At 37.7% G+C, this 22,064-nt stretch overlaps 1 protein-coding gene across 3 annotated transcripts in view; it reads left to right on the top strand.

Annotated features, from left to right (window-relative positions):
• Positions 1 to 22,064, top strand: part of LOC124170940 (rap1 GTPase-activating protein 1-like) — a 556,415-nt gene that overhangs the window by 223,725 nt on the left and 310,626 nt on the right. Inside the window, exon 1 of one of the 3 annotated variants that reach the window (XM_046550013.1) lies at positions 15,889 to 16,111. The exons of the other annotated variants lie outside the window; for them this stretch is intronic. Coding sequence (XP_046405969.1) covers positions 16,089 to 16,111 — 23 coding nt within the window. The 5' untranslated portion in view covers positions 15,889 to 16,088. Of the gene's footprint in view, positions 1 to 15,888; positions 16,112 to 22,064 lie in introns of those variants that run through there. 3 annotated transcript variants of the gene reach the window in all.

Here is a 22,064-nt window from a genome sequence, read left to right as displayed (position 1 = left end):
CAAGACGCGGTTGCAAAGCGCACGGAAAAATTGGATACGAAACTACGTTCTAAAATTAGTTTCTCGTTAATACAAGGGCGTACCCAGGATCAAAACTAGGGGGGGAAGCTATGGCTGTTCAAGTTGTAGGTAGGATTTAAGCAAGGAAAAGGTGAATTAAATCAACATTTTGAGGAAACTGTAACAGCTCTTTATTATTTTTTTAAATTATTTGCTTGAAAAACTATTATTTTCCTTAGGTACATTCGCGATTTTTGCTCCTACCCCTCGCTGGGTACGCCCATTAGTTAATACTATATCGACCAAACCCAACGCTTACTTCACTAGCCGCGCTATCTTTGTGAGAATTATTTTTCCATGGATTTCATTCCTATGAATTCTATTTTCATGGACGCACGAGTGCTGGAATTTAACGCTACACGCGGATGATTCACTGCTAATTTTTTTCTACAAATTGACCATTACACTTAATTATTGGTTATTATTCCTCCCTTATAAGTGAGAAGTGGATAAAATCAACCATTGACTACACACTCTGCCTTCGTAGCTATATCAACGCTATTTTCGATATGTCCGTAATCAAATATTCCTGCGTTCGAAGTTGAACTGCTAAGTGAAATTCGTGCGTAGGTTTCCGCGGCGTTGTTCACGATGACTGCTATACTCTTGTTTTCCATTACTGCTAATATCCATGTCTAATCTGCTATCTTTCCAATCCAATGCTAATCTTTCATTCATTCAATACCCAAGGCAAATTAGGGAAGCAATTGAAATTCACAAAACACAAAATATTAACAGGGACAACGGCTACCCAATCAGCAACGTTTGGAAGAGAGTTCTGACCAATCAGCGCACAGGAGGAGATCGGCCAGTGCTATATAAGACGGCAAAAAATGAAAACTTCTCACCTTCGACCTGAAGACGGAAGCAGGATGGCTTCCGAAACTGTTGTCGACCATAAACGACAGACGCGGCTGGAGAACCCGAAAATTAGCAGTCATCTTGAACTGCTAAGTGTTGGACGATAGATCTGATCAAGATCGATCCACGTCCGCGATTGATTCGTACTTCGCTAGTTCTCTAGTCGAGCGTAATAATTTTTAACGGAAAATAAAATAACGAACTTTGTAAGGAGCAATAATATAGTTAACAAAAAAGCACGCCCAGTTTTCATAAAATAGTTACATCTTGTCTGTATCCACCAGAAGATCAACTGTCTGCATCCACCTGAAGATGTAACTACGTATTAAAACCCGGACCCTGTGTTTTTTATACATATTTGTGAACTTTACAGAGTTTATTCTTTTATTCATGGTGGAACAGAACCAAGTAATGTTCCAAAAAACTTTTTTTATTATTAGCTGTCAACTAGTTTCGACGTCTATACTTTCATTATCAAGACGAACAGACAGCTATTTGTCTTGATAATGACGGTATAGACGTCGAAACTAGTTGACAGCTAATAATATTAAAAAATTGTAGAACAGTACTTGGTTTTGCTTCACGGTGAACATTTCCACCAAGTAACGCCCAGATCAGTTGATTTTATTATTTTATTTACCATAACGGAGGGGTCTCCAATGTAGGTTTGCTGAATCAAATGTTCAGCAATTCAGGAATCCAATGCTGGATTCAGGAAATGGAGACCTGAATCCCTGAATACGATGGGCGAGTTGCCTATGAAATTTTTCAATATTTAAGGAGCAATTAATATATTATCATTACTATATAATTTTACCACACGTTAAAAGGTATTAACTGTGGGACTTCATTGTATGAAAAAGTACTTGGTTCATTTATAAGAACCTCCGTGAACTGGGCTTTAGGGAAGAGTTAGAAATTTTAAAAATTATTGAAAGTCAAGACAGTACTCTTATAAATGAATATCTTTACCCATCCTTTTCCCCTATTCTGGCGTCCATTTTAAAATTCATCAAGAAACTAGGTAACAATAAGATAAACAAATCATAATTAGCGCCTGAAGATGATGATAACTCATTGAAACCCGGGTCGCGCTCTAATAAAAAATAAATGGTATAAGTAATTGTGTATCTCCAGGAAAAACGTATAGTTCCATCTTCAGGTGGATATAGAAGCATGATGATGTAACTATTTAATGAAACCAAGCTCATTCTTTTTTAAATAGTGAACTTTACAAAGATTATTCTTTTTTTCCACAATGGAGAGGTTTCACACTGTCAAGCCTGGATTTGTACTTTTTCATATTTTCAGATTCTTCATCGGTTTTAAAACAGACGTACAGAAAATTGGCACAGAAAGTCAATAATTTGACAAGGTACGTAACATTAAGAAAAAATACACGGTCTATCAACAATTTTTTATGATGTGGTAATTAGCGTAAAATGTGCTCTAATTAATTATTTTAACATCAACATCCTGCTAAGCTACTCTTAGCTTATCAGCTGGTACTTTTCATTATTTATCAGTAGAGTTATTATGCAGTAGATTCCGACAAGTATAGACAAGTAACTAGGTAACAATAAGATAAACAAATGATAATTAGCGCCTGAAGATGATGATAATTCATTGAAACCGGGGTCGCGCTCTGATAAAAACTAAGTGGTATAAGTAAATGTGTATATCCAGGAAATGGAAATGGAATACCACAAAGTAAACCAAGAGTTAGTGAATTTTGTTAGATGGAACTATGTTTCGAAACCCGGGTCGTGCATTTTTTAATACATTACTGATATCTGCTATCAGTGTACGGGGTCACCTGCACCGGAGACCCGACCGCTCCAAGCGGAAAAGGTGCACCGGAGACCCTCTGAGTTGTATCCTCGGCGAGAGAAGCCGTCATTCACCCCGCCGCCCGGGGTCATCCATCATTTACGGATCGACTCGCGAAATTCAATTCGCTCGACTGGTTTTCGTCAGAGATGCGGGTTTGAGCCATTCCTTTCTCCTCCCACACCCCCCTTTGACCCGGTACCCCCTTTCCCCCCCCGAAGATTCCCCCGCCAAAAGCGGCCGTGGATCAATGGAGCCAACACCACACTGCGATGCACCCGTTGGGAGACAACCGATGTGACGCGAAAGTTGCCCCCCCCCCCCTCGGCCCCCGCCGCCCCCCGCAGCAAGGTGAGGACTCGGGTCGCCGCCGGTGGCGCAAGTGGAGTGGCCCCCGGCGTGGAAGGTCGGCGGTCGCCCACCGCTGGGGACACCGTAAAGGATCTGTCCATGAGCACCTCGCACGATTGTCTTCGAGGGGAGGGTTTTGATCCGACCCAGGTGTGGAAGCACACAAGCGAGATGTATCAAGATGAAGGCGTTCTGCCACGAGTATTACAAAAGAGTCAATTCGATAAATATCCTCAAATCGAACCATAAATGTGTCGTCATCCACCACGCATTTAAATGGGTTTAGAAAAGACGGCACACGCGTCGCTGACGGACAAAGTGATCCGAGTTTCACGGGGAAATAACTTGTAGTTAGGTATGCTAACCGAGATTTATTTACATGACGATGTGTTCTATCAAATTGATAACTTTTCAATGCGATTCCTGGAAATTGAAAACGTTACACTGCAAAATATTGGGAAAAAGTGGACCGCATTGCACTCATCACCGCGCCGCGGACCTATTTGAAAACCGATTAAATTGCGACTGAAGTGAAAACAGAAATCAGCCTCCTATGGGATGGAATTGGGCCTCCTCTATGCAGTCCCCTTGCGTTCAACGCTGTAGTTGGATTTTGATGGTCTTATGTCTTCTGAATTTTTTTCTCCCCGATTATTAGTTATTTCGCCCTTGCGATCTTCATATACTAAAAAAACCTTTAGTAAAACTCGCTTATAGTGAATTTCAGGAGACTATCGTTTTATTTTGTTATATACGGGATTTCGCATTATTCATAATGTTACCTGACTAAATATTACGCCCTTACGGTCGATATATTTTAAAAGAGTTCACTAAAGATAGCTTATAACGAATTTCAGGGGACCATCGTTCTATTTAGTTATAAACGGAGTTTCGTTTTACCCATAATAAGGGATTTAGCCGTATGTATCAGAGGAATACCGGCTAATATTCCGTAAACCGTCTTTTTTAAAGCAACTGATCCGTAACAATTAACCATCGCTCGAGCCTTATCATCAAACGGCTGTAAAGGGAAGAATTTTAATATCAACGGTAAAAATATATGTTGATAGCCACACGTGAGAACAACTGATGATAACATAAGGAACGGTTAATTATCGAAGTTGGCTTTTATTTCTTTATAAAAGAGGATATAATTCCCCTAAGGGACCAATGAACAGTTCGTAATAGTGGGGATTTTGTATCATTCGAACTCGCTACAAGCGGGGAAATTAACATTGGCGATCATAGGAAAGTCAAAGGGACCGAATACTGACCTCGTTATAGGTGGTATTTCGTCGCATGCGTGATAGTTATAAGCGAGTTTTACTGTATTTCCGGCACATATTTCAAAAATCATCCAGTCTGCGGTATTCATTGTAGGTATCCTTAAATCTAGTCAAAGCTTTAATAGCTTCATTGTCGCTGGCTGCCAGTCCTTCCTAATAATTGGCTGATTGAGTCTTTATAACGTATCTGATAGGCTCTGATTGAGTCTTTATTACGTATCCATAATAAAGGATTTTTCCGGATACATCATAGGATTGCCGGCTAATATCCGTAAATCGTTTTAATGACGTAACAATTAACCATCGTCATAGCATTTATATCAAACCGCTGTAAAGGGGATGATTTTAAGACCAACGGTAGAAATATGTTGTTATGAAACTTTTCAAAGGTGTTCAAAAGAATGAATGGATGTTTATTTTGCTCTAGGATAACTTATAAGGTTCCTCGGCCGCCGGCGTTTCTAAGTCCTCGCCTGCCAAAGAAGATTTTGCGGGTTCTAGTCCTACCTGGGTAAGATGCCTCTATCCAGAGTCTGGGTGTTTATGCACGAATAACTGTGAAATTCATTGAAAAACTCGATGTAAATGTCAATATGCCCTATTTTCGTTGGTGTGGAAATAAATAAACAAATAAGAGCAAAGACCAAAAAGTATAAAATCGTTTCAGGCGTGGCTCGGTGGAAATGCCATGTATCCATGATAAAATATAACCTAAAAATAGTCATTTCCACACTTTAATATAAAAACAACTCCACCACCGACCATGATTTCAACATTTCGAAAAAAATCTATGTCATTTTTTAAGGTCTACATTCCGTGGTTACCTCCAATTCTAAGGTTTAGCTTGAAAATGATCTAGAATGTCGAAAACATGGTCGGTAGTGGAGTTTTATCTTTAAGTGCTGAAATTATCATTTGTAGTTTATGTATTATCATTAAAGAAAATACATCACATATTATTATCTGCTCTTAAACAAATGAATGTCATTTCAACAAAATATTCCATATCTGCGATACAAATAATAATTTTTTTAAGATTTTAAAGAAATTATAGCAAAGCCTGGCGAGAAAAAATGTTTTCACAACAACACGGCAAAATATTCTATATAAATAATGCAAAAGTATAAGATTTGAGAAATTGTGACGAAAAATAATACGAATGGAAAGTTTTAATTGCAACTAAAAAGAAAAAAATGTAAACAAAAGGGATGTTACTCACTTGGAGGTCACCTTTAAGAGGACGTACCACTTACCCTGGACCAGTCATACTCATTCCTTTTCCTTAGGCATTGTTTCTTTAAGACTCAAGCTATAGCCTTGAAAAGTTTTCAGGATTTTTAGAACTTCAACAGCATTTACCTGTATCTCGAAAATAAAAATTTTACTTGAGATAAAATTCTTGAGTAAAATTTTCAAATTTGGGACGCAGTTGAACTTTCAAAATGGTGTACCTACCCGGAAAATTTGAGGATCAAATTTTTCAAATCAGGAATACGTCAGACCAGCATAGCGGGAGTGATGCATCTTAACGATGGGTTTTACTTCAAGGCACATCCTTTGAAAATCAAAACCAAGAGTATTTGGGGGAAGAGAATAATTCTCCCGCTTTTAAATTTAGCACGACACCTGGAGAAATCTAATTGGCGAGTTGTAAAACTTGTGTCGTACAATATTATAAAACTCGCCTGCCGTATTCTCTTAAAATTTCCCGGCAAGCACAAAGCACCCATCTGCAGCATAAGAGTTCCATTCATGGGGCATGATTTTTTTCGATAACATTAGTTTTCTGAGTAAGTCCATGGATGAAGACACGGGAAAATTGGAATCCGATTCTCTAAGATGAATCAAAATAATTTTTATCCGCAGTGCCATAAATAAAATGTATAGGTTCTGTTACATCTTTTACCACTGAATTCATTTGAAACGTGTCTGAAGCCAGCAGCAAGTACGTGTCGATGATTACATTGCTATACTATCATTCAATTATTTGGTACAAAGCGCAATAAATTGGGCGTTTATTTTGTTAGGCTTCCAGTGTTATACTTTCCTTTCAGATGTGAGTCCTTGTTCCTTTTCTCGTACCACCTTTTATCGTTTTTTGCTTTTCTGTGGCGCTTTTCCGCTCCTCGTTACTGATTTATTTTCAGAAACTAAATACGCTTCTACGGAATGGCAAATATTTAAGCACATTAAAAGCCCGGTCTTTGCAAATTCATATTTTCCCAATAGCACTCAAAAAAAGTTTTTCAAGGAATGGTATTCCTCTTACATAAATTAACTTTTATATCCCGAAAATTGACAGAAAATTAATGGTATTTTAACATTAAGTTGGTTAACAGAAACTTTAAGTTTATTTTACTTCGTTTCTCATTTTTTCTCAATAATTTCCTCCGAACGAAAGTCAAGTCAAAGTTAGCCTGCGTGTCAGGGTATTACGCAATTTTATTACTTTTCAGCGAAACAAGTAGATGTCACCTCATACCACATCTCGTCTGTTCTCACGAATGAAGTGATTACGTTGACTCCCCGTGCGCGCAGAAAGATATTCATTCTATACACGGTGGTAATGAATGTAGATATACCGGATACAGCAGATAGAAGACTAGCAGAATAATTAATCTGAGTGTGGCGTGACTCGGAAGTAGATTAGCGCCATCCTTTCTGATGAAATTGTGAATAAAATCCAAAGCTGAGTCTCAGTGACCACAAGGTGCCACTGACGATTTTAAGAGCGGCAATCTTAATGCTGGATGAGATCGATAACATTTTTTTTATGAAATTATGGTCCACCGGATTTCATTGCACTTTGCTTTCGTTCCTGCCCGTCACATCCGAGCCCGGTATGAGGTCCGCTTTTCAGATATTGAGTTTGAATAGATTATAATAATAATAATAATAATAATAATAAATTCGTTTATTTCGTGGGCCTGTGGCCCATGAGAAAACCATTGCACAACTTTCACATGTTAAGCATGATATTACATTCCCAAAAGAAAATAAAAAAAATAAAAAGAAAAACATAAGATACACTTGTTGCGGACAGCCGCCAACTTACAAACAATTAGGCAAAAACAATACCAACGAAAGGAGAAACAGTTTCCAAAATGGAGATACTTTAGTTTCCCCTCCTTGGTGACATCATATTCATAAGGAAAAACAAAAAATGAAAAGAAATACAAAACATTTAATCGTTGTAAACCGCCGACAGCACACAGACAATACGGCAAAACAACAGCAACACAAGGGAAAACATCATACTGCGGAGTAACTGACCAACCATCGCAAGAAATCAAGGCGATAATTTAATATAACAATAGTGTCAGACAAACAGTATTAAAAAAAACAAAAAAAGTAAATAACAACTTAGTATGACACTCAAATTTAACATAATTTTACACTCAATTTTCTGCAACCATATGTTAGAGCCATTCGATTTAACACCGTTCTAATTTTACTTCAATCAGTTTTAGACAGACAGCATTTTAGGGTTATTTATTAAGATATCGTACACCTGGGTTTTGAAGGCATGTATGGATTTAGTATTTCTAATTTTGGATGGTAGGGAGTTCCATACTCTAGAGGCGATTATTGTGAAGGATTTAGTTACGTGAAGTGTGCTATGTTGAGGGATGTGAAGATCTACGGAGTGATTCCTAGTGGATACTGCATGTAGATCTTTTTTCCAGGTAAATCTAGCAGCTAGGTAAACGGGATTACGAGTGGATAAAATTTTATAGGCAAGCAGGATCACATGGTATAAACGACGCTGTTTTAGTTTCAGCCAACGTAATCGAACGTAAGTATCAGATATCCTATCCCATTTTTTTAGGTCATAAATGTAGCGCATTGAAGAGTTCATTGTTATTTGCAATTTGTTGTTACTTTCTTCGCAGAGATTAGTAAACAGAGAGGAGCAGTAGTCAAGGTGAGGAAAAATTAGTGACTGAACCAAGGTGGTTCGAATTTTGGGCGGAACTATGTTCTTGGTTCTATACAATTGATGTAGTATGCTCAGACATTTCTGTTTTGTGACATGGACTTGTTTTTTCCACTTGAGTTCCTTATCAAATATTATACCAAGGTTTTTAACCGTTTCTTCGTACGGTATTACACGATTTTCTAATTGAATTTTTCCAAGAGCGGATTCATCAATTTGAGTAATAAGATGTCTAGGACCAAATATAATAGCTTTAGTTTTTTTTTCATTGAGTTGCAGTTGGTTTTTCCTCATCCAGGAAGCTATTCTTTGGATATCATTATTGATTAATGTTATGGTGGAAGATAGATCTGATACTGCCGTATGACAATAAATCTGGAAGTCATCCGCGTAGAGATGGTATTTACAATGCATTAGAACCTCAGGAAGGTCATTTATAAACAAGGAAAATAGCAGGGGGCTTAAGACTGAACCTTGGATTACCCCTCTGCGGTTATACGTCCAGTTGGATCTGGTGTTGTTTGTTCCGATGACTGATTGAGTACGGTTGCTTAGGTAAGACCGAAACCATTTTACATTACTCGAAGAGAGATTGTACTTAATAAGCTTACAGAGTAGTATTTCGTGGTTTACCATGTCGAAGGCTTTAGATAGGTCAAATAGTACCAGTATTGTGACCTCGCGCCTGTCCATTGCTCCTCTGATATCCTCGGTGATATTATAGTGCTTGATTATTGTAGAATGGAAATAACTCAATTAAAGTAATTGAGGCTTGGAAGTATTGTGGAAGGACATCCTCAGCTAATGCAAAAGAGGTGGCACTTTTCCAAAAATTTCTAAAACTAGGTAACCCGTGCGAAAATTTCGTACTTTCACGCTATCTGGGAATAAATATGTCAAGGAAACGCATTGGATTAAAAATAGAGAAGAAGGTGTTTCATAAAGTACTTTCTTTATGCTTGTTTTCTAGCAAAAATGTTCGAAACATATGAACACAATAAAGGCCAGAGAATTTGGTACCAATAGGAACAATCATAACGTCTGTACTGAATAATGGCACGCAGTCTACAAAATTTCTTTAGAGACAATATTAGAAGTAACAATGGTGTTGTCTGTAACTTTTTGGTTACGAGTTTCCTTAAAACAAGCATAAATATCAGGGAAAGAGCGAACTATAGGAAATGCTACATACAACTGTCCATGCGAAAAAACGGGTTTTGGCAAGTTCAAGCCGGCTCGTTTTTTGTTTGTCAATTCCCGTTGATAATAATTCCTGAATACTTTCAACACGATATTTTTATTTATTCCTGATGCACATTATATTTTATGCTCCTTACACACTATGTCTCTTATAGAGAACGTTGAACGTTCTTCATACTTCTTAGATTTTATTTTTAGTATTTTTGCCTACGTATGTTACATTTCTTTGGTTTAATTGTATATTCAACAGGTTTTTAAACCTTTCTTTTAAGTTAAGAACAAAAAACGTGTCGAGTCGATATACCTAGAGCGAGTAATCGACATGGAAAAATCGAAACTTTTAAGTCAAATTAATGGGTAAATAGTGAAATATGAGATTGTATTTTTTGTCAGAATCCGGTGCTTCAATGTTTAAAATTATGCGTCATTTATCACTGTACGTGCAGTATTAACGGAGCATATACGGAATGACCTTTCCCTAATAGTAGTTCTTGTATATATGTTGTATAGTTGACCTAGTATATACGATATGATGATAACGTACCACATATTTATTAAATGGAAATTTTGTAGACTGCGTGCCATTATTCAGTACAGATGTTATGATTGTTCCTATTGGTACCAAATAATCTGGCATTCATTGTGTTCATAAGTTTTGAACATTTTTGCAAGAAAACAAGTATAAAGAAAGTACTTTATGAAATAGGTCAACTATACAACATATATACAAGAACTACTATTAGGGAAAGGTCATTCCGTATATGCTCCGTTAATACTGCACGTATAACGCGTTACGATAGTGTACTAGTAGCGGATATAGCAGGCGGTAACACGGGTTATGGCCCGCCCTCCCCAAATGTTTTCAGAATTTTCAATTTTTATTAGTTTGATAGTTTTTGTATACTTATAAAAGAGGAAAAGGGGGTGTATATGCAAATGCATGCTTGCAAGTCCCAAACTTGAGAGAAGTTGGAGTTGGAGTTCTAATAAAATTTTACCCGGGAGAACACCCTTCTCTTTCGCGGGGTATTCCATACTTACTGGACCAAGGACAAGGACCCCCTCCCAAATTTGACGCTGAATCAGCCCCTGAGTGAACAACGGACTCTAATACGCTGTTCCTGACAATGGCCTAACGGTCGAAACCCGTTGTATATGTTACTCGTTATTATGTATTATGTTACTCGAAAAATTTGTGGAAAAGTGTCATACCTTTGTCATAAACTCTTGGAAATTACTCCCTTAATTTGAGTCTTAACATTAGGAGAATTGTTTTTAAGGATATCGGGGTGCTAAAACAGTTTAAGTGATGTTAAGTTTTTTACTTAGTTAGATCGAAACTTGAAGCTTGTTCGTGGTGGAAGGGCTCCATACTATCAAAAACAGACACTTTGTTACTTCCACTGTATATTTTTAAAAATTTTTTGAACGCTTTCGGCTGTTAAACCATTACAGAAAATATTTTATGTACTTTATATGTGTACTTGATAATGGTGTAAACAGCCGAAACCGGTCACAAAATTTAAAAACGTATTTAGTGGAAGAAACAAAGTGTCTGTTATTGATATTTTTAGTTGTTTAAATGGTTCTCGTTCCCAATTATCACCAAGTAATTCGTTATTCTATCATTTGAGACTTATATGCACTTGCGGAGATACCTATAGGTGTGCTTCCAGTTCAGTTTTCTGCAAAAAGTCTATTAGAATTTCTTTAACTGAGCAATTAAATTGGAATCCAGTGCGCAGTCCTCGTGGAATGCATAGATGAAACTGCCATTGGCTCTCTCCTACGCTCTAAAAATTTTATCGTTTCCTCCAGCCTTTTTGCTTGTTGCAGCGTTACTTTTGAACTCGCGAGAAAAATAGATTAATTGAGTGCGGGAATTCTTGTAGCATCTACTGCAGGGATGGAAAGGGTGGAATGGTTTGTGTGGTGAATCCGAGATATTGCTTCAAGCTGAAACTTTGTTTAGTCTTTTCCTCTTTTTTGCTTCATTATTTATCTAGTACCTAACCATCATCATGCCATTCACCATCTCTAACATTCTTTTATTTTATCATTTATTGGCCCATTTAGTAACTATTTTATTTAAATATTCCGTTTAGCCGTTTTTAGTGGGTACATGAATAGACTACTCTGTAAAATACTAAAAACTTATTTACTCTTTCGCCATTTGTTTGGAAAGAACTAGCGAAGCAATATGTGCACAAAATAATTCCATGTTTTGGCTTCATTTTTCGTTATAAAATTAAGACTTGAATCCTAAAATTATGTGCTCCATCAATTGATGGTCGATCTTTGATGTGCATGTTCATCACTGAAATAAGGAAAAACCTTGTGCGAGTTTTTTCATTCCTCGTGTACGTTTGTATTACGATTGGAAATCATTGTCAATAGGGTAGTTTCCTTCATCAAAGCAAACGAAAGGAATTGATTGCGATTCGTTACCCACCATTAGTGAATCCATAATATACAAATTATTTGGTTCTAGAACTCCTAGTTTAGACGAATGGCAATGGTCAATTTTAACCGCATTTGAAAAAGGCCAGATTGGCGCCTATGCGATGCCACTCCACGAGACGTCACAGGGACCTAGTTTCTATACGAGTAGATAGGAGTTTTACATCGTCTGAGACTACCAATGCATGCATGAGGCACAGACTTCAGGGAAACATATCTTAATAATCACCTATTAAAACTGCCTATGGTCGGAAAGTTTCCTTCGTTTGATAAGGTATTAATAATCCTTATTTAAGCCAAGCGCTACCTGCTAGCGTGGTACTCTGCTACCTGCTAGCAGCCTGCATCTCAGCGGCGCACACATCCACGCCCCAAGATCACCTCACTTTGCGGCAGCGGGAACCAGAATGACGTCACACGGGCTTTTCCCAGCATTCATACTTAGCCGTCGTGGTTTCGCGCGCTTGAAAATGTTCACTTTTCATTTAATCGCAAAAAATAGATATCGTCATTTAAAAATCTAAATGTGTGAAATTCGTACTCCAGGAGAAATAATCTTTCGATTTAGGCAATCAAAAAATAATAGGAAACCACCCTGTTACGATTTCGTGGGGATATGTGTTGAGTTTAGACTCAGAACGCTGTTTCGCTGCGAAGTCTTCACCCATGTCATTTGTAGTGAATTGTCTGCAAACCCCTCGTTAACGCTTCTACAAAAATCCCTATATCTACACTCCTCCGTTTCTTCATCTTGGCTGCGTTCATTATTGTGATTTTAACCTTTTTCTCGGCGACATTTTTCTTTTATACGAGCGCCAACAAAAGGCGCTGCCTCACAGCATCTTTTTTTCCACCTTAATTACCCACTTGACGCCTTCTCAAAGACCGCCTCAGGGACGTCCCACTTCTCCGCCTTATTCCTGGTCGATGTCACCGGGTAATGCGATAAAAGGACGGCGAATCCTAACTCGCACCTAGATGACTCAATTAAGTGATTGAATGATGAATAAAATGATAGGGTTTTCGATTCGCTGAATCTTTGAGCCAATTATTTCCTCTTTTGGGTCATTGCATGCTCATGTTTTCAGCGACCGTGGCGCTAGACAATTTAAATACAAATTATAGGTTTAACATTTCATCTCGATGTGATTCTAATGAGTGTACTGAATTTGTGACTGATTGCGTATAAACTGCAAACCACCGCAAGGTTCATTGCTTCTTTTTTCTCTCGCAATGGTTCGGCGTAGATTCACGTGAGTGACACTTATGACTTACTATTTCTGTTGAATATATTTACGATATATTTTCATTTTTCTAATTTATTTTTAGTTACCCGTGGTGTAGTTGTCTATGTACGTTTTGCCATTCATTTAATTTAATTAATAATAATTAATTTAAAGCAAGATGCACTGTTAAAAATTTTTGTGGGAATCGCCTCCTTGTATAGAGCCATCATCAACAAGACCCAAGCACCTTTCTGCTTTTTTTCACCGCTGGTTCTTCTATTGGCTGGATTTTTTAAAACCAATTTTTACGTAGGGGAGGCCAGGGCAAGAAGCATATGCCAAGGGCAAGTTTATAAAAGACTGTACAAATATATGTTATACAGAACTTTATTAGCTAATTATCAGTACTTTTCTTCATAGACTTTGGTCTCGGCAATTAAAAAATAAGAACTTAAACAATAACTTCTTCTAAAATCAATTAAATGAAAACGTATCTATTATCCGTTTTGCCCTTAGTACCCGGGCAAAACAGATATGCCTCAAAGGAAGAAGGATAACTTGAAACATTAACAAATTAGCCTTGACAATCATTTCAGAAGTAACAGCCCACTCCTGCATATGATGTGCAATTCTCATGTGCCCATCCGTGGCACTGGCTGCACTATATCCAGTCTTCGATAATCGGCTGATAGCTGTTATCCCAGAGATAAAAAATTTAATTCTTTATCCCCAGATTGTTTTACTTGCCTATTCTATTATTTTCTAGGCGTAACATTTCTCGTCGGTATATTCCTCTCTCCCAGTCGTTCGGCCAAAACTCATATTATGGCCGCAATGGTGCAACAGGTCTTTTCGTGCGTTAAACTGGTGAGAAAGACGAGTCTCTCGGAACAAAATTATTTGAAGTGTAAGGTGATCTCACTGTCGTTTAAATCTCTTATTATTCTCGCATGCATTTTTAAAGCAGGATTACTATGATAACTCACCACTAAAATACTTAAGCTGTTGACAAAACTTCACCGTGTAAATATGCGTTGCAAATTATGGATCTAATTCCCCTGTCAGTGGATCACAAACTTGCACAATGCTAACGTAGGAGGTAATGCCCTCTTATTGTTCATCAATTCTTTCTTTGTGACATGGTTTGAGAGATTTATGTATTTAATTTATTATTATATATCATCATCAGTATGACCATCTGCTTTCGCCACAAAGTAGATAAATAGAATAATAAATTTCATATTTACTGTCAGAACTTGCATGGTCTTAAACACTTTGGAATATTTTGTATTTGTGGAGCTCACAAATCGAAACACTTATTCATATATAAAAAGTTCCACTGTCTGGTACTTACAGTACCTAAGTGTTCCTCCGGAAGTGAAAATAAATGGTTTTTATATCATTCCAGGGTCTTTGATTTCGGAATCATTTTACATGTACTTCATTGCTCTAGATGTTATCGCATTACTAGGACATTTTAAAACTGTGACGCTAGACGCGGGATAAGCCATTACTTTCTTGAGTAGCATAACTGCCGCAAAAGATAAGGGAAATTTGCTGGTATAACTTTGGATAAACACTTCCAAGTTATTATCTCGGAAAATTTATTTCTATCTAAATTTGCATTAAGCTTGTACGCGAATATTTTTTGTCGTTCAAATAGCCTTCAAATAGTGCGTTCCACTTCCCACTAAAAGTACTTATTTTACTTCAAAGTAGCTCATTGAAGGAGGCAAATGCGAGCATTTTTTATTCTTGCCGAAAATATTTACCTGATTTAAAAATATATAATTGCTCGTATCCTTAATTTTAGGGTTGTTTTTTCGTGTGAGAAAGAAGCGAATGTCTTAAGACCATTTTAAATGGCCCTAATTATTACTAAAGAGATACCATACCTGGTAATGTATATGCAAATTGAAATTTCTCTTTGATAGCTTTGGTCCTTTCTAAAATTGCTTGTCGTAATTGCTAGACATTTTGTTACATCATCAACCCACAAACTCGCTTTTTATCTTATATTATTTCATCTTGTTTTCATGCAGCCAATACGAGTTCCCATTCTATGTGATTTGAATTTCCATCATAAGATTAAATATTACGGTTTTCTATTATTGACTGTCAATTGATCGCGAAATACGTTCTAGATTTCTTTTTTAGGCTGTATTCATTGAAGTTATATTGTATTTTTTTCTCGAGTAATATAGCCGCAGAATATAAGGGAAGGTGCTTTAAATCTCTGTATGCAAAAAGCGAAGGTTGATGAGCACATTTACTCTGTTGTTGTTTTCTTGCGCGTTGCCAAAGAAGTTAAAATTACCTTATCCGCAGTCTCGATTATTCATGAATTCAAGGTGACGGTTTGTATGAGCAAATTATGGTTGACATTCCTCTGTAGTTATTTCCGTTCTCGCCCTGTTTGAGCTGAAATATGCAAAAAATTCCGCCATTCGAAGAGCGTTCCGTAAGGAGGCGAGTTGAATCACGTATGCGCCATGGGGACGGAGGCGTCTAATCCAATGGGAAGTGAGGGAGCATGCGCAGTAGATGGAGTTCAGTATATCGCCACCGTCTGCCGAGAGCAGTGCTGCCCGGCTGACCTCTTGCGGCTAATCTTTCAATTACGTGCTGCGGAGGGCAACCCAAGAGAGTAGAAAGAAGGGGTCGATCGTTTCCTCGTTAGTAAGGAATACTTTTAGCGCTGTGTGCGTCTCGGGTGTCCGTCTCAGAGCGTGTGTCTCTTACTCCCGGTGTGTTTGAAGTGCGTTGAGTGTCTCAGTACCTTTCAAGAGTTGTATCTACGCGGGATTGGTTCATGTCTGTGGTCCACACGTACTGCCGCGCCGTCCGCAAGGAGCCCAGGATGATTCCGGGGTTGTCATGAGGATCATACGGAGGAAATGGTGAGTAACTCTGAAGGAGTTGTCCGTCTACACGCGTATCCCTATTATTACGTTCCCGTTGTGACTCGTGTCGGGAAAGATCGCTACGTAGTCCGTTACCAGAAAGGTGGATCCAACGTCTCCAGGTTATCCATTGAGTGCGTGTTATCAATCTGTGGCTGGTTTATGGAATTCTCTCGCACCGCAATCTCGGACGTACACAATACACTCGCCCCTTGTGCAGCTGGTGAGGACTTCCCCTCCCACCCGCGAGCATTCCCGCTGCCTTCCACCGTGTATACCCCGAGGCCCTCGGCCGTCTTCGGCCAGGCTCCTAGCGTGCCGTCGGGGAAGGGATGCGTGCTCTGGACCGAATAGCTGGGTGAAGCAATTCCGAAGTCATCCCGTCGCATTATTCCACTCTTCCGGGGGCCAGGTGATGGGACGTCGGCCGGTCAAGTCTTTTACCACCGGCTGGCTCCCAGCACTGCTGAGTGCGGAGGTGTGGTGCTAGTGTTGCTGGCTGGTCGGCGGCCCACGTTGCCCGCCCCCCTGGCCCACATACAAGTCCATACATCGGCCGCCACTCTTTCCAGCCTTTAAGGAAGGGAGAAAAAAACTTGACCGGCCGCGTATGTGTTTATGTTTGTTTTTTTTCCTCGTGCGATCCTTTAGTTCGGCATTCGTTGTGCTGGCTGGCGTCCACTCCGGCCGGCAAAAAGCCTTGGCGGATTCATTCATATTTTCAGAGCCAGGTATTCCGACAGGTTGTGGGAGTTAAGAGTGGGGGGAGCGGTGCGTCGCGCTCACAGCTGTCCTTTCCGAGAGAGACCGGGCAGTTGCGTCACCGCGGTAATTAGTTTCGTGATTGTGTGAGTTGTCCCTCCGACAGCATACGTGGAGTGAGAATGAGGTGGGTAATTCTCGGCTGCTCGAGCGATGGTAAACTGCGGGTGCGAAAAAGAGCTGCAAATTAATGAATAGCGTGGACGCGCGTGCCGTGAAGGTTTTTTTTAGCGGAACTCCTCGGGCAATGTGGGCCGATTTGCGGGCATTTTATCGTACTCGATTCGTTGAACCTTAAATTTTGTCCGTTAGATATTTGGCCCATAGTTGACAGTTAATCGTAAATTGACATTTTCTCATGATTTGTATATAAGGCGAATATTTTCTCGTGATAGTCGTAGAATATGTATCAATTGTATTACCTTTTCGTTAAAATTCATTGCACCATTAATTGATCATTTTTTCTTCGTTTTTCTTTGAAACATTTAGTTTTTTTTCTTCCTTATTAGGTGACAAGTTCAACCGAGTCAGGCGTGATATAGCGGAAATTTGGCATATTGAAATGAAAGGTAGAGGAAACTACCTTTCATTTAAATTATTTGGTGATATCTAATTAAATTTCTTGATTTAAGTTATATCCATTTTCCTTTTTTATTGAACTTCTATGTTTCATTGCCTGGAATTTAAGCTTGGTATAATACTCATAAATATTATTTTATTGCTTTCCATCGTTGGACATTTATTTTTCCTATTTGAAATGCATGGGAAAGCCTGTCGTCTTTATTGGATCTCGAAAGCATTGTTCTTTCACGTGGGAAAAGTACTTAAAATCCGTGCCCAACCCCTAAATTTGGGAGACGTGGAAATTGAATGGGCTCCTGACATCGACCCCCGCAAACCAGGAACCGATTGTTTTATCTTCATCTAGGAGGAAGGTTGTTCGAGCGAGCCGTGCCCCAAAAACATGAGCAGCGATTCCGTATTTATTTTTTAGTTTGTTCCCGTGGCCGTGGAAATCGGTAATTTAACGGGAATAAATTGACGCAGTGGAAGTTCTCGTAATGAGGGACTTCTTGCCTTCTTAATCACTTGATGACCGCCTCTCTGTGAGTGTGATGATATTATGTCTCAAAACGTGATTGTCTGGTCAAAGAGTGAATGAGAATGCAGTACTATGTGAAAATAAATATTTAATAAAAAAAAACATCAGCGGAATGAGGAATCGTGCGTGCTGGCATTACACACAGATATATAATTTTATTGTTCAACCATCCAAATGACAGTTTATAATTGTAATTAGACCGATTTTCGCTATTGAGATGAAGCGATTCCCAGAAGATATTTCTGACGTATGTCATTCTCATATCTGTGAATTTACGTTTAAGGGGAAAAGATAAATAAGACGTAATATTAGATAGAAGTCACTGAATGGTATTGGCTGTTTGAAAGTAAATACCATCTTTGTGGGAAATAATTCTGTCTATGTATGATCTCAAGATTTTTGGCCAGGTACTTTTACATTTAAATGTGATAAATTAAGGTTTTAAATAGTAAAATTGATAAAATATTATAACTAAACGATAGTTGGGAAGTATACGAGTAAAAACGTAATTAATAGGAACTTATGAAAAAATAAATCACGTTTACGTTACTTTATTCCGAAATTCGCATTTTAAGCTGTAACAATTCAGTTTCATTTTTAACACATAAATGAATTTTGCTGCCATAGATGGTTACATCGCGCCTATCAAGTCGCGTGGCTACAAGTTAAATAAGCATCTTCATAGATTAAAACTTAGAATCTGTATTTCATTGAGGTAACTATTTTTTTTATAAAAAGCGATACGAAATGATGGGAAACTTTGGTGAAATCAAGTTATGGAGCACTGCTTGTTTTTTGCTGAAGTGGTGAAAGTAAATAATTTTTCCTTCCTCAACTTCTTTATAAATTGAGGATATGATGGGTGAAATATCTGAGGAGATTAGAGTTGAGGCAATGAAGCCGTGAAATTAGAATTACCTAAGACTTCAATTTTGGAAATTATTAGGAAGCAGAAATTTGATGTGACCGCTCGCTGTGACGTGAAACTTAATTAAGCCTTGAGATTACGATGATCATGTAATATTAAGGTCTTGTTGGTCATGATATAATTCATTTCCAAATGTAATTGGCGTGGTATCATTGTATCTCTGGTATTTGGGCAAAATGTTGCGTATTCTAACCCGGCTTCATTAGCCACTATTACATAAAGTGATCGATGCTTTGTGATTTTCTGACGTTAACTTATTTTAAAAATCGTAGGTGGGTATGGTATTTTCACATTATCCCTCGCCTATTAACTCAATCTTGATGTGAAATATGAGCGCATTATCGCATAGCTGTAAGTTAACTGTCTTAATTTCCTCTAAGATAATGTATAAATCAGATATAGGAATTGATGAACTGAATAATATTGTAGGTACTAAAAGGAAGCAATAAATTGTTACTATTTTTATTATTTGTCTCATCATATCCTGGTCATGACGGTCTTATTGGATACAATCATCATTTCTTTCGCTCAGTAAGGGAGGTAATTCGATATGTTGATTTTACGAACAATATTCATTGCTGATAATGGTTTGAATAATTTCGTTTTCATAGTCCAACTCTTGGTAGATATTTCGGGGTGTTCCAGTGCATATCTTACTATTGCTACGATTGGAAAGTAGCAGATTTTGACGAGAGATTTTATCGTGGATACTGTTATGAAAATTTCAAAAGGTGATTTCAAATATTACAAAAATTTCTGTACGATATACAAGTTCGCGGTGGTCACGCCCTCGAATTGAGGGATGAAATATAGGTGCCGCGTGACACTAGCTTCGCGGCACTGGACACGCCTTGATTACGCTGAGAGCATATGGGATTCCGGATGGAAAACATGAGCTCGAGGAATGAAAAAAGACTGAGTTTTGTCGAGTTTTAACGCTCGCTTCGTGATAAATGAAAAAATCAAACGTTGTGTCACAGATTAGTCACGGCAGAATCTTATTTGCGTAGCGGCGATTCAAACAGGATTCAAAAGGTAAAAGTTCTTCTGAAATCTTGTAGGAATAATTTAAAAAACTCTATTTTTTTCATTTGATATCCTTTTTTTATATATCTGAACTGTATAACAATGCTAATTAGCCTGTAAATATATTTCAATCGTTTCTTTTCTTAACAGCTCGAGTTTACATGGCATTATGTGTTAAAAACCTATGTCAATCAAAATAAAAGTGTGTGGAAAGAAGATGAGAGATTTTATTATGTTAAATATTAACAATGTCCACATAACTGGGGCATAAATTGTATCTTTCATGGGTTTCATTATTGTCATTTTCCACGATTTCTAGTTTCAAATGGTAACCTAATTTTATATTATATTTTATTAACTCCTACTTCTTTTTTACCTGCCACAGGTTTCGGCATTTCGTAGCACTTCCATTTGGTGCTAATGCATCGAAAATTCAGGCACCCATTTACTAGCTGGATTATTTCATCATGTAATCGTTTCTTACCGTTTCTGTCTTTCAACTGATAAATTCATTTATTTTGTCGTTAATTCCAATATTGCCCACAGACGATTGTTACCATTAGAGACAATAGAATTTTGTAGACTTTCTTATGCTATCTCGTAGTATTTTAGTTTGTTAAGTTTGCCAGAGATAGTTAAGTCTAAACAGAGTTAGGTACAGAATTTATAAAACAAATATACTAAAACTTGGTGTTCAATGGATGCGAGTGAGTAGCTAATCTGTGCTGATATCAAGAGGATAATCTAATGCCCTACTAAATATCTAGTTAATATCGATTGTTTTCTTGAACTAATTTCTGTACCAGGCATGGCCGAAGATTTTTTTATCCGAAAAATAAAAAATGACAAACAGAAAATGTTCCCATATCTTTGTTCTTTCTTCCCATTTTAATTGAATGATTGAAGGTTTTTTTATTTTAATGAAAGTTAAAGAAGTAATTTAACCTGCTTGTTTTTTGCCGTAGTCGACGGAGCAGGGAGTAGGACATGTTTTAACATAATAGGGTGTTTAAGGAAGCCGACCTGATGCTAAGGTAATTTGTGATGTGAAAAAATGACAGTAAAGAGATGATGGGAGATAAACCCGGGCGTTTGCATGACCTTGTTCTTAACGAGAGGCGCCATTGAGTGCACGGCATAATATCCCATCCGACGGATGGAGTACCGTTTATGTGGTGTCCTTTTCGCAACGGCCAAGTAGGTATGAAATATCCTCTGTAGAAAGTGTTTGTCACTCACCTCGTGTTATTGGAGTGGGAAGGCATTATTCTCATTATTTTTTAATGAAAATTTGGTCTACTTCGATTCGCTTGTCCCTTCTGATGTACCTAAGGAAGTATCTCCCCATATCGAACGGCATATTTTGTCTTTTTAATTTACCCTAAACGCTAAGTTTGATATTTAAACTATTATCTCGAAATTTTCTGAGTATTTATAAAAGCACTTACCAGCATTTTACTGTTAAAAAAATGAATGTATGAAAAAATTTCCTCAGAGAAAATACCTTGGTGTAGTTTACATGTTTGAGGTGCAGGTATATGTATACATTCTATTGCACTTTTTATTACACGTCATACTATTCTACTTACACTTTAAACTTCAAGATTATGTTCAAACGAGGGAAGCGTTGATAAATCATACTGATCGAGCGGAAATGATGCATACAGACTGCATTATTGAAAACAAATTTTTAATTTCAATGCATCCGTGTATTGCTTTCTTGGCATCCCTCGTTGTTGAAACTTGAAATGAATTGATGCTGTTTATTTGAGGAAGTTGTGTTTTACTAATCCAAAATCTTGGAATCATACACACGAAGTTAAATTACTTCGTTAACTTTCATTAAAGTAAAAAACTTCAATCATTCAATTAAAATATGGGGACATTTTTCTGTGTGTCATTTATAATTTTTTGGATAACAAATCTCCGTCCATGATTGGTAAAATTGTTTTCTAAATTATTCGGTGTCACTTGAGGGATATTTTTTCTATAGTACTACGCTATTTGAAAAGCGCTCATCTTTTCATATTCATTTTCGCGTATTGAAATAAATACTTGCCATCATCCACGATTATAAAGTTTATTACGACGTTTTCTCGTGATTTGACCTAGATTTCAATGTTACCATATCA

This window comes from Ischnura elegans, chromosome X (assembly GCF_921293095.1).
Source record: "Ischnura elegans chromosome X, ioIscEleg1.1, whole genome shotgun sequence".
NCBI classification, from domain to species: domain Eukaryota; kingdom Metazoa; phylum Arthropoda; class Insecta; order Odonata; family Coenagrionidae; genus Ischnura; species Ischnura elegans.
The sequence above is the reverse complement of the archived record's forward strand: the minus strand, read 5'-3'. Positions and strand labels throughout refer to the sequence as shown.